The 12,557-nt window shown below is 54.3% G+C and overlaps 1 protein-coding gene across 1 annotated transcript in view; it reads right to left on the bottom strand.

Moving 5' to 3' along the window:
- Positions 1–12,557, bottom strand: part of KLHL29 (kelch like family member 29) — a 321,749-nt gene that overhangs the window by 21,342 nt on the left and 287,850 nt on the right. Inside the window, exon 6 of the mRNA XM_025354805.1 lies at positions 3,111–3,249. Coding sequence (XP_025210590.1) covers positions 3,111–3,249 — 139 coding nt within the window. The remainder of the gene's footprint in view (positions 1–3,110; positions 3,250–12,557) is intronic.

The raw sequence follows: 12,557 nt of genomic DNA, 5'->3' as shown, positions 1-12,557 counted from the left end.
CTCCCCCACAGCCAGGCCCTTGGCCCACGAGTCTCTGAAGCATCATCTCCGCTCGTCTCCTTGCCTGTCTGCAGTGTGTCCCCACCAGACTGTGGGCTTGGCTGGTGTTTGGTGTGAGTCCCGGCCCCAGGAGGGGCTCCTGTGTGTTTGCTGAGTGACCAGCGAGTGAATGACTTGGATTCCCACATTCTGTCCTGTGGCTCCCCGGCAGGGTGTCTGCACTGGGGTTGGGTCTGGCAGGCACTGTCCTTGCCAGGCTCGGGTGCTGGGTCATTGTCCTCCCTGGGGCTGGAGTGGTAGACACATCACCTGTCCCAGGCTGGGGGTGGGAGTCTAGCCTCCAGACAGGAGGCTCAGGGATGCTGGGACAGCAGGGAGGGGTCACCTGCCCTTGGCAGGGCTCACCCAGGGAGGGCCAATGTTGATCCCCACAGAGGTCTGCACCAGGACAGAGGTCCCAGAAATGGTCCCTACTCCCTCCCCTTACAAGAGTGCAGCTGCCTGAGCGGGGAGCCACTGCTTGGGGTCAAAGGGCAGGGCCACGGCTCCGCACTGGGCCAGTCCGGCCACTGCACAGTAAGTCTCCAGGGTCACGGATGTGAAGGGGACTGAAAAGACATGGTGACATCAGCTTCTCTCTTGACCACCAAGAATGTGAAATTCTCTGTGATTTTACACGACGGGAAAGGAAACCATCTTCCTATAAAGACCTGGCTTTCCTCCTGAGAAGGCACTTGTTTGCACTCATCAGCACCAATGGTCACGTGTGCTCTGTGGCTGCAAACTCACACGGCGACCTTCAGTCACAGGGCACCCTGGGGCTTGGCTTTGGCTTCCCTCCTTTTTCCCGTGTGACCCTCCTGTATGCTGAAGGCCCCCCAGCCCTGACTCTACAAACCTCAGACCTCTCTGGGTTCAGATCCATGCACCTGGCTGCCTACAGGCGGCCCAACCTGGGGACCTGGGCATCCGTCAGGCTGCTCAGCTTGACACGCCAGATGCTCAACTGCTCATCTCCCCAGCTTTCCCAACGCTGGCCTGTGGACCTGCTCTCCTCCCTGTGACCTCTGATGCCCATGACACCTCAGCTTCTTGGGTCCTGGTGCTTGCACGTGGGAAGCCTCTCCGTCCTGGTCCTGCCCATCCTCTGCCCATCACTCTGAGGTGTCAGAGCTGCAAGGAGACCTGGGCATCATGTGAACCAATTCTGATTTATAGATGAGAAAGCCCAGGGTGCAGGAGAGGAAGTGACCAGTCTGAGGTCACAGGACAAGTGGCAGAGTCAGGTGTAGGACCCAGGTCTCCTACCTGCCAAGGCGGGGATGTCCTCTCTCCTCCAGCCCCATCCTTTCTGATCAGGGCCACCGAGACACATCCTACTGTTCTCCCGCCTTCAGGTGGGTGTCCCTTCCTCACTGCTCTTGACATTACCCACCTCAGACCATGCCCAGGTCCTAGCATGGGGTCAGGGCTTGCCTGCCCCAGCACAGCCCCCTCTGGGAGGGCCATCTGCCCCACCCTGCCCTTCCCCACTCATGCCCCACCCCCGGCCTGGAATGCTCTTCCTCCCTCTTATCAGCCCAAGAAGCCTTCACTACTTTGGGTTCCCACCTAGCACGTGTTCTTCTCTGTTGCGTGCAAGTCTAGCTTTCCATGTGTGGTCTCTGAAAGCCATCGGAGGGCCCCGTGCTCCTCTCGCCCACCACGTTCTAGCTGGGGAGGAGGCTGCCGCTCAGCACTGACCTGCCCCCTTTCTGTCCTCTCCAGCTGGTTTGGAGCCAGGCCCAAGACCCTAGGACGCTCATCCGTGATCCAGCAGCCAGATATGGGCCCCTGCTTCCAGGATTTGTCAAGAGTGGAAGCACAAAGTCCTCCCTGGCCTGGTGAGGGCACTAGACATATCCCTTCACCCCAGACCACATGCCCCTAACCCCTGTGCTTGGACAGAGAGAGCCCAAGCACCGGGGGCAGGAGACCCGAGGTGTCCATGAGATGGGAAGTCCCAAAGAGCCTGCCCCTTCCTGCGAGGCTGAGGGCCGGCATGGGGCCAGGCGGAGCCCGCCCACAGGGCAGCTGGGCTCTATGTGAAAGGACGGATCGGAGAGGAGATGCCAGCCAGGGATCCATCCTGAAACAAAACACAGTCACTCCGGGGTTAGTTGGCAAGTCCAAACACGGCATTGGGAAGCAGAGGTCCTGTCCTCCCTCTGAGCACAGTCCTGGCTCAGCGTCTGCCCCGGAGAGGCTGCAAGGCAAGAGGAGCAGCGGCGTTAATCTGCTGAGGGCTGAGAGAAATGTGAGCGTTACCCTGGGCTGGCCCCTTGGCTGCTCTCCCTTACTACGGAGCTGGAAGGTGGCCCCTGACTTCTTTGCAAAGGTATGAAGCAGACAAATTAAAAAAATCAACATAATGGAGAAAAAAAAAAAAAAAGATGCTCATGCACCAATAAGACTCATTCAGGTAGAAATAGCCAGGGCAGAGGGCAGGAGGGAGGGAGCAAGGGTTGAGAGAGACCGTGTTTAGGACACACCTGGTCTATGCTCCACAGCGCCGGTTTAGGCTCAGTGCACAAGGATCAGACATGCAGTGTGGCCCAGGCTTTGCTACAAGTCTCTTCTCCCCGACTTGGGCTGGGGAAAAGCGGCCCCGGGGGCACCCTGTGCTCCTCAGCAGGGATGGCCTGATCGATGTGCTTTCCTGGCATTAGTCATCACTGACAGCAGGGACGATGGCACTGGGGATCCTGCTCTGGTTCAGTGGGGGCAGTGTGCAGTGATCCCTTAAAATGGAGCCTACAGTCCCCCTAATCTCAGGGAGGGCTTGTGAGCCACTGAGAACCTGGGATCTCAGGGGTGGGGCGGGGTGTTGTCTACTGCTGGCAGAGGCCCCTGGTGACCAGCAAAGCTGTGGCTGGGGGCAGATGCTGGGGGCAGTGGCTGCTCTGAGGCTGTGTGTGAGAGGGTGCTGGGGAGGAGGAGGAGGAGAGATGGCTACTGGCTCTGTGACAGGGAGTCACGCTTCAGGAACCTGCAAGAGAGGGGAAGAGAAAAGCGACACAAAAGCGTCCTACAAAGGAACAGACCCGACCACAGCTGGAAGGAAGGCAAACCTTTGAATCAGGTCCTTGAAATACAAGCTGCAGGAAGCTAGAACATTTTGGTGGACTTCAAACTCTCTGCCTTCAACAACAATTTTCAGGTCTGTAAACGCTTTCGCTCTGCGTTGCTGGTTCAATTCCTTCAACATTTCTGCAGAACAGAGAAGACAGACAGGGCCAGGTTCCCATTAAGAGTTTTTTTTTTTTTTTTAATTAAAAAAAAGTATTTTTTTTTCTTTCAAGAAGTAGAGAAATAGGAAATACTTGATATTGTTTCTTGGCAAGACTGGCTCAACACTGACAGTCAAAAGAAGTCACAAACATAATGCATAAACAAGCAGCCACTGGGAGGGGCTAATAACCAAAGGCATCACAACTTCAAAAAGCAAAAAAACCAAATATGATACAAAAAATCAAACCCAGAAATTGAAAGGTTGGGGGAGAGATTCCCATACTGACGATTGGAAACATAGAGAATACATTATCACAGACAACTAAAAACTGTTAAATAACCACGGAGCAAGTTCTCCAAATGCCAATGGGTGCCGATGTATTGGAGACCAAGTCAAGCATGGCATTGTGATGTAAGATGGGCTGGATATGGTTCAAAGGAATCACAACCACAAAACCTGCAAAAACAGCGTCCCTTATGTTAGACACTCACAGCCATGGCATGGCAGCGGACCCCGAGAAAGGAGGGGGCCATGGGAGAACTGGCAAACACCTCCTTCTGTTTCACATTTGTGGGGACTTTTCGGGAAAGCAAGCAAGCAAGGGACAGGGGCCCTCTGTGCCTCCTCCCATGTCCCAGGCGAGTCTCTCAGGACGCCCACCCTCTCCTGGGGCTTTGACATTGGGCAGAGCCTGCTTTACAGCCCAGCAGGTCCCAGGAAGTGGCCTCGGAGGCTCCCACTCTGTTGCGCACCTACCTGTGCCCGGTGTCTCGGACCTGGGGCTGGCACACACAGTGCCCGGGCCCATGGGCTCCAGACCTGGGGATGTCAGAAGCTTCTCCCAGACCCACCCCAAGGCTTAGAAAGGAGAAGGAGGGAAGAGCCTGCCAGCCACCCTGTTGGGGTTACACACTCTCTTTCACTGGCCAAAGTTAGGGCCTTCATGTGACCACTGCTTCCCACAGCCTTGCCTCATCTGCCTGCCCCCAGGACTGCCCTTAATGTTGCTGGTAGCTGTGCGTCAGGCCCCTGATCCTTGGGCCAGAAAGACCTGTCTTCAGGCCAGGCGATTTCCCTTAGCAGATGTATGGGAGAGGGTGGCCTGCAGAGCTGAGCCCTGCTCTTCAGCACCCCTTTGCCATTGCCCATGCTCCAGCCTCATTGGTTATTGCTGGGCCAGGGCTGGGGCTCCCCGCCAGGACTTCTTCCTGGCCCCAGCCCTGCTTCTGACACTTGGCCAAGCCCCTTTGCCTCTCTCAGCCTCTACTTCTGTATCTGTAAAATGGGGATTGAGGATCCTGCTTCTGCTCCCTGACTGCCAGGCAGGCCCTTTTGGTGAGGACACACTGGGCTCTGCTGAAGACCAAGGAAGACAGTGGGAGGGGCTCCTGGAGAACATGCCACATGCATGTTCAGGGAGTGGGGTCTGGGGCCCTGCCTTCTGGGAGCCATGGGCAAGGCCGAATCACTGACCCTGCCAACCCCAAGTCACGCTGAGTCTGGAGTCGTAGCAGAGCATCTCCAGGGGTGCGGAAGGGGGCTCTGGCTGGGACTTCAGGAAGGATCTACATGGGGTGAGCTCAGACCTGGAGCAAGGAGGGTGGGAGCTAAGACAGAGACCAACAGGCTCAGATCACCAGCGGGAGGGCGCAGAAGCACGAGGGGGCAGGTGCAGGTGGACAAAAGGGCCACAGGCAACAGGGAACACGAGGCGGTGGGCGGGGCCAGATCACAGCAGTCTTGCCTGGGAGCTCCAGCTTCATCCAGGGCACCAGGGAGCCACAGGGGATTCTGGATAGGAAGTGGTGAGGTTAGACTTGGGTTTCAGACAAATCCACACAGAGGCAGGATGGGGAGTGGCTTAGGAAGCCAATGGGGGGCAAGAAAGTGACGTGCCCTGAGGGTGAACCTGCACTGGGCCTCCTATCAGCTGTGTGACCTTGGGAAAGGGGACCTACATTCTCAGAGCCTCGGGGTCCGCCCTTGTTGAAGGTTCCGTAAGACAGCATGTGGCGGGCACACAGGGAGCTCAGCGTGGGGGCGAGTGCAGTGCTGGTTTCGGTGACGGTCTTTCCAAGGGAGAGGTGAGAAGGCCAGAATTACACAGCAGCAGCACGACAGAGAAACAGGAGTGTGTGGACCCCGTGGGGTTCAGTGCAGGAAGGAAACGGGGAGGGGGAGGCGTGGAGACCATTGACGGGATTTTGGAGGGGATGGTGGTGGGACATCAGGAAGGGAGGGAACTAGAAGATCAGTTGTGGGGTGGGGCCTGTGGGACACCCGGGGTTTGGGGTAGGAGGCAGTGGATAGAGGCCTGGGCTGGAGAGAGCCTGGCGGTGCCTGCAGACAGCCGGGGCGCAGGGGAGACAGCACAGGACCAGTTGTAGGGCCAGGCTGGATAAGGCTCAGCTGCCGCACTCACACGCGTCTCCAGAAAGTCACCAGCTGAATTAATGCCCAAACCACGAGCCAGGTAGATGACATCACCTTTTTGAGTGAAGCGAGGTAGATGACGTCACCTTTTTGAGTGAAGTGAGGGAGATGATGTCACCTTTTTGAGTGAAGTGGTAGGGAAGGGGAGAGAATTCTGGGCTGGGATTCTGAAGACCTGGATCCCGGTTCTTGTTCCAGCATTGCCACTAATTGGTGTGTGACCCTGGGCCAGCCACCCCAGCTTTCTGGGCCTCCATTTCCTCTAGCACAGGAGGGCAGAGATATCTGCTCGGTAGCCCCCTGGGTGTCACACTGCAGAGAGTGACAGATGTGGCCCCACATGCCTGCTGAGTTAATCAGTGCTTAGGGGCCTGGAGAACACAGCAGCACACACATGCCTACTCCTTCTGGGCCCAAGGCATCCCGAGGGTTTCTGAAGACCTTCCCTTCAAATCGAGGTCCCGGCAGTGATTCTATCAGCAGCCCCAGCCCCGGCCGTGACACCTGCTGCTCCAGGAATTCTGCAGCCAGACCTGGAAGGCACTTGGAGGTTCAGGTGTCCCCCTCCTAATGTAGGTGCTTCCTGTTCTCTCTGAATCTCACTTGGTGGAAATCTGGATTTAGTAGTTGGGGAAGATTATTCACTTTCAGAAGAATTTGTCAATTGATGAAAGTGCTCACCAGGGGACTCCTTTTCCCAGCAGGCCCCAAGTGCATTCCAGGTATCGATCGGCTGGTGTGTGCGGGCTGCTGCCCACTGCCTGCCCAGCTGGCAAAGCAGGCTCTCAGGCTGTGCCTGTTGGGGGGCGGCAGACCCAGAATCCACAAGGGGGCACCAGGACCCGCAGGGCACAGGCTGCCCTCCTCCCTGCCCCATGTTTTGGCAAAGGACACTCCCTGATCTCTGAGGAGCTACCCAGTGAGGTGTGTGGGGCGCTGTGAGGAGGCCTCCAGCAACAAGGCCTGTTCCCAGGTGTGGGGAGGTCTGCAGGCCTCAGGGCTGGGCCTTCAGAGCAGACTTCCAGAAGCACCTGGCACCCTGCACTATTCTGCTGCTCCAGGTTTCTGCGGGAGAAGATGGCCCAGAGACGCTATGGCCTTCCCTGGATGGAGGCTCGTTGGGGTCTGGCGAGCGGAGTGCTGGCAGCTGAGCCTACCAGGTGGGGTGAAGACTTAGCCTCAGCATCTGTCCCTGTTGGCCAGCCCCAGGGGTTGTTTTTGGGTCTCCTTGGCTTCGAGTGGGATGCCCGCCTGCGCCTGTGGGACTGCACACCCTGGCGCTGCTCACTGAAGTGGCTGCCCCCAGGCTCAGATTTTTGTCCCAGGCCTCTTTGCCCCTTTTCCCACTTCCTCCCGCACGCCCAGGATGCCCGACTCAGCATGGAGCTTCTCTTCCCGCGGAAGACGGTCCACCGCCCGCGTTCTGCAGGACTTCCCCGGACTCCTCCCACCCCTCATCACACCAAGTCCCATCTTTTCACCTCCTAGAATTCTCAGGATCCAGCCGCTCCTGCCCCAGGCCCTTCAGCACCCTGAGTGAGCTGCCCTCATCTTTCACCTGAGTCACTGCAAGAGCCTCTGAGGACGTCTCCCTGTTTCCAGCCTGTCCCCCTCCAGGCCACCTCCACACTGCAGCTCCTCACAGCCTCCGGCCGCACAAATCCTTCGGGGCTGAGCAGGGGCAGCACGGCCCTCTGGGGGTCTCCCCGTTCCCTCAGCTCCTCCTCCACTCCCAGGGGGCCCTTTGCTCCCCAGCGAAGCTTCCATGCACCCCACACATGTCCCCACTCCAAGTCTCCGTCCTCTCTGCCTGGATCTTCCATCCCCTTCCTCCATCTGGCCAAACAGTATTTATCCTTCACCACCAGGGAAAGTGTTATTTTGTCCTGGGCCTTTTTGCCTCCTTCCCCTCTTCCTCCCATACCCCTGCCCTCCACCCCCTTTCGCAGGCTGGCAGAGCAACCTGTGCTCACTTCTTTATAGATACTAGGAGTTGTAATTATTTATTTACATGTCTGCCTCCTGCACTAGACTGTGTTTTATTTATATTTTTATCTTCAACACTCAGCACAGGGCCTGGCATATATATAGCTGGTGTCATGGATAGCAAAAATTCTTTGTAGCTTCCCCCGTCAAGAGGTGGAGATGATTTCCCCACCCTTTGAATCTTGGCTGGCTTTGTGATTTGCTTTGGACCACAGAAAGTGGTGGAAGTTGACCCTGTGTAAATGTGAGCCATGGCCTCAAGAAGCTTTGCTCACTTTCACTCACTCTCCAGGGACCCCTGGCACCACCACCATAGGAGCGAGCCTGGGCTAGCCTGTTGGAGCATGAGAGACTGCGTGGAGCAGAAATGAGCTGTCCCAGATGAGACATTTAGACCAGCCAGTCTCTGCCAGTATCAGCCAGGCTGACCTAGATCGGCTGAGTGTATCCCAAACTGCCAGGCCAGGATCACAGTCTAAATAAGTGGCTGTTGTTGAAACACTCAATTTTAAGTCACTCAATTTAGAATTGTTCGTTAAACAGCAAGAGCTAACTGATACACAAAGCATGAATAGATGATGGACTCCAGTGCTCAGGGAACTTTCCCTGTGTTGGTTTCACCTTTGCTGGTAGTTTGAGGCTAATTCTTTTTTTTTTTTTTTAAGTTTTGGTAAAATGTACCCATTTTAAAGTGTCCAGCTCAGTAGTGTTAAGTATATTCACACTGTTGGGCAAACCACTGGAATCCTTTTCATCTTCACGAACAGAAACTCCACACCCATTAAACAACCACTCCCCACCTCCCCTCCACCCAGCCCCAGTAACCATCATTCTACTTCCTGTCTCTATGAGTTTGACTATTTTAGACCCTCTTATAAGTGAAATTATGCAATATTTGTCCTTCTGTGAGTGGCTTTATTTCACCTAGCATAATCTCCTTAAGGTTCACCCACATGGTAGCATGCATCAGGATTTCCCTCCTTTTTAAGGCTGGCTAATATTCCACTGTATGTAGATACCACATACTGTTTAACATTCATCCTTTGATGGACACTTGGGTTGCTGCCACCATTTTGCTGTTGTAAACAATGCTGCTATGGGCACTTATTTAGACTGTGATTTTGGTTTGGCAGTTTGGGCTACATTCAGCAGATCTAGGTCAGGCCTGGCTGATATTGGCAGAGACTGGCTGGTCTAAATGTCTCATCTGGGACAGCTCATTTCTCCTCCACGCAGTCTCTCATGCTCCAACAGGCTAGCCCAGGCTCGTTTCTATGGTAGTGGTGCCAGGGGTCCCTGGAGAGTGAGTGAAAGTGAGCAAAGCTTCTTGAGGCCATGGCTCACGTTCAGTTCTCACCCCCGAGTTACGGACCAGATATCCCCTCTCGCGACCCGTCTCGAACCCCGTTCATTCTAAGTGGTTAGTATGAAATGGCTCTGTGGATGCAGCAGCAATGGGCATGAGGGAATGGGGACTTGAGGAGGCTCTGCCTGGAGCTGGATGCTTTGCCTAGAGGAGAGTGAAGCCACAAACAGAACCAAGGCTGGAGATGAAGTTGCAGCCAAACTTCTGCATATTTTTCACCAAACGACATAAGTTATTTGTCAGAGACTAATGGGCTCGTTCCGGCTGGACTACAAGAGCTGTGTGAGATGGTAATAAAGAGGAAGAGATGTCAATATTAAAAGGCAAAGAATTTCAGTGGATTTGCCGCAGAGAAGTCCATTAAATCAGAGCCTTGAGAAAGGTTGTGTGGCCAAATCATTTTTTTCAGAGCTCAAGAAAGAACCCAGCTAGGTGATAAATGCTTCCCATCCCATTGGTATGTATGACACATATTTGATAAAGGACCTGAAAAAATTATAAACTCAGAGCAGTTGTGAAGTATACTGAGAAGGCCCAGCGAAGACAGTGTCAGGCGGGCCCATAGGGCAATTCATCCAGCAGCAGTGAGGCCGACGCATGCTGACACTATGGGGACAAATGGAGGCTTTACGCAAACAGCATCCCGCTGCTGCTCCACGCGCCTCCCGAGCGGAACGTTGCCCTCCCTCCCCCCACCGTCTGATCAGATATGCATTTCTTCCCCTTCTTTTCCAAAGAAGAGTTGGTCTCAGAATGAACCTTGGAGGCCAAGAGCAGGCTCCAGCTTCCAGGTGAGACAGAATGAAACCACCTGTGGGCGGTACCTGTGGATCCCTCATCCAGCCTAAGTCAGATGTGTGACACCTGAGGCCCCACGCAGGCAAACCCTCCTAGGAACTGTGAAACACTCTGACTTCCTGCCTGGACTTAGGGTTTTAGTGAGGAGCCCTTCTGGCTTTCCTGTTGTCCAAATGGGAATTTCTGCCATTTGTCTAAAAGGGAGCCAAAGTCCTAGGAACAGTCACAACCTCTCCCACTAGCCTGCCGTTTCCAAACTGATGACACTGGATGACAAGGCCTATTTACTGAGCAGTGATAGCTGGCCCCAGAGGTCCCCTCTGTGCCTACAGCCCCTGACCCAGGGCTGCACACCTGTGGGTGTGGGTGGGACTGAAGACTGCCTTCCATCTGGAACATTCTCATGTCCTCTAAGATGATAGAAAATTCACTTCTATTTTTCTCCTTAACATTTTTTGAAATCATCATAAAACTAACAGACATATTCCCTTCTCTTTCACTGAGTTTGTGCCCTTGACCCTTAGGTCCAAGGACTGAACAGAGGCAGCTGCCAGCTTGGGCTGTGGGTAGTGCGACTGGGAGACCTAGATCTAGTCACAGATTCACCTCAATCCTCCTGTGACCTTGAGTGGGAGCTCCTTCTTCATCTAGGGTCCACCAGACCAACGACTGCCTGGATCCCTTACTTCCAAACTCTGTACTGTGGGCTCCTGCAGGCTTCTATGACCTGACCTGACCTGTGCTCACAGCTTCATATTCTATCATGTTCCACACATCCCCTACTCTAAGTTCACACCCAGTTCATCCTGTTCCTTCACTTTGAATGTTTCTCTTTCTGCCTTGGCCAAGGTTTCTCCTACACTTGCTTCCTAGGGTCCCATCCATTCCTTAAGCCTCACTCTATTATTATTATTATTATTTTGTAGAGACAGGGTCTCGCCATGTTGCACAGGCTGGTCTCAAACTCCTGACCTCAAGTGATTCTCCTGGCTCGGCTTCTCAAAGCATTGGGATTACAGGTGTGAGCCACCATGCCTGGCTGTAAGCCTCGCTTAAAATCCCATCCTCCAAAAATTCTTACAGAATTCTCCAGTTGCCATTAACTTCACCCTCTCCTGTGGTCCCATGAGACCTGGTACCTTCATTGGAGTAGAGACCTTTGGCTGCCTTATTACGGAGGAATGTCTGTCTGTCTGTCCATCTCCCTTCTAGTTTGTGATCTTCTGGAGGGCTTGTCTCTCTGGCCCCCCGAACACCTGGCACCATGTTTTGCACAAAAAGTTCCTTTCCGATTGGAATTCATTGTGGGTTACAGACCACATGCGGATGTGTGCTAGGGAGTTAGATGACATTCCCTCAAATGTGATCCACTGGAACTATTTGAAATACCACAGTTGTGTGGAATTGGATGGACAGAATGTAAAAGTCAAGCCCCTCTAACTTCAGGCAACATTGGTGCTAATAACGGCGATAACCCTGCAATTCGTATGCAATCTACAGTTGCTAAAGCATTGGCACATTAATTATTTAGGTCCTCCTTGGGGAGAGATTTAATTATCTGTTCAGCTCCAATGGCTTTGAAGAGCCTTAAATGGTCTTCCTGGGAAGAAATGACCACCCCAGCAGCCGCCGAACACAGGTGCAGCCTGGAGCCCTTGAGGCCACTCTGCAGAACAGGGTTCTCTCCAGGCTTTGGGTCCTAGCTGCCTGGATCATAAGATCTACCCCCCGACCCAAAAAAAAAAAAAAAAAAAAAGAAAGCCAAAAACAGATAATCTTCCTGGACAACTCGTGCCTTGTGGGCTCAGAGTAGGAGTCAAAGGGTATGGTCTCTTGTTTAGGAAGGAATGGAGGAGGACGGGGGCAGAGTGTCAGGATCCCATCCCCAGCCCAAGGAACCTGGCCAGAGGGTGGGCACTGCAGAGGTGGGGGTGGGTCCTGAGCTAAGCAGGGAAGGCCATGGGCAAATTCTGTGGCTGCCGCTGGAGCAAGTACCTGGTTTGGTTGACACTAGCAGCATGTAGTCCCTCCTGCCTCCAGCAAAAAGGCTGCCGCTTGGCTCCTTCCCCTGCTTGGAGGATGGAGGCCGAGGGATGATGGGAATATTCCGAGCAGGAGAGAAGGAACATGTCATGGGGTGAGGGCAGGGCTGAGAGACCTTGGGAGAAGGCCAGGGCTCGGGAGACTTGGGTGAGAAATAGGGTCAAGGCCAGTAGTGTGAAGAGTTCTAGAGTGGCCAGAGCTGGAGGTGGAGGGGACTTTGTGTGGGGAATTAAACATCCAGGGGAGTCAAGGCAGGACCTGGAAGAGCTCTGTGGGGCCTGGAAGCCTGAAGGTGGGCTGGGGGAGGGCCAGGTGAGGGGCCAAGGCAGATGGGAGCAGACAGAGGGGCAGGCATTTAGGGGCAGGGTGGCTCTACCATCCTTTTGTGAGGTAGCTGGCCCCACCAGGGGTTAGAACTTGTTACCAGGAAGCGAGGTATCCTGAGGTGCCTTGGTCCTCAGGGCCAGAAGAGGAAGAGACTCGAATCTGGCCCCAGAAACTGAACTGAATCCAATGTCTGGGGTGGGGGTGAGGGTGGGTGGGTCTCACTTCTCCCCCATGCTCATAGCCCTCCACGTCTTCATGTGGAAGAACTGTGTTCTGTCTACAGTGTTATTTATTTAGAGGTACTGCTTCTTTTCCATTGGAGGGTGGGCTCTT

Source organism: Theropithecus gelada, chromosome 13 (genome assembly GCF_003255815.1).
Source record: "Theropithecus gelada isolate Dixy chromosome 13, Tgel_1.0, whole genome shotgun sequence".
Taxonomy (NCBI): Eukaryota; Metazoa; Chordata; class Mammalia; order Primates; family Cercopithecidae; genus Theropithecus; species Theropithecus gelada.
The sequence above is the reverse complement of the archived record's forward strand: the minus strand, read 5'-3'. Positions and strand labels throughout refer to the sequence as shown.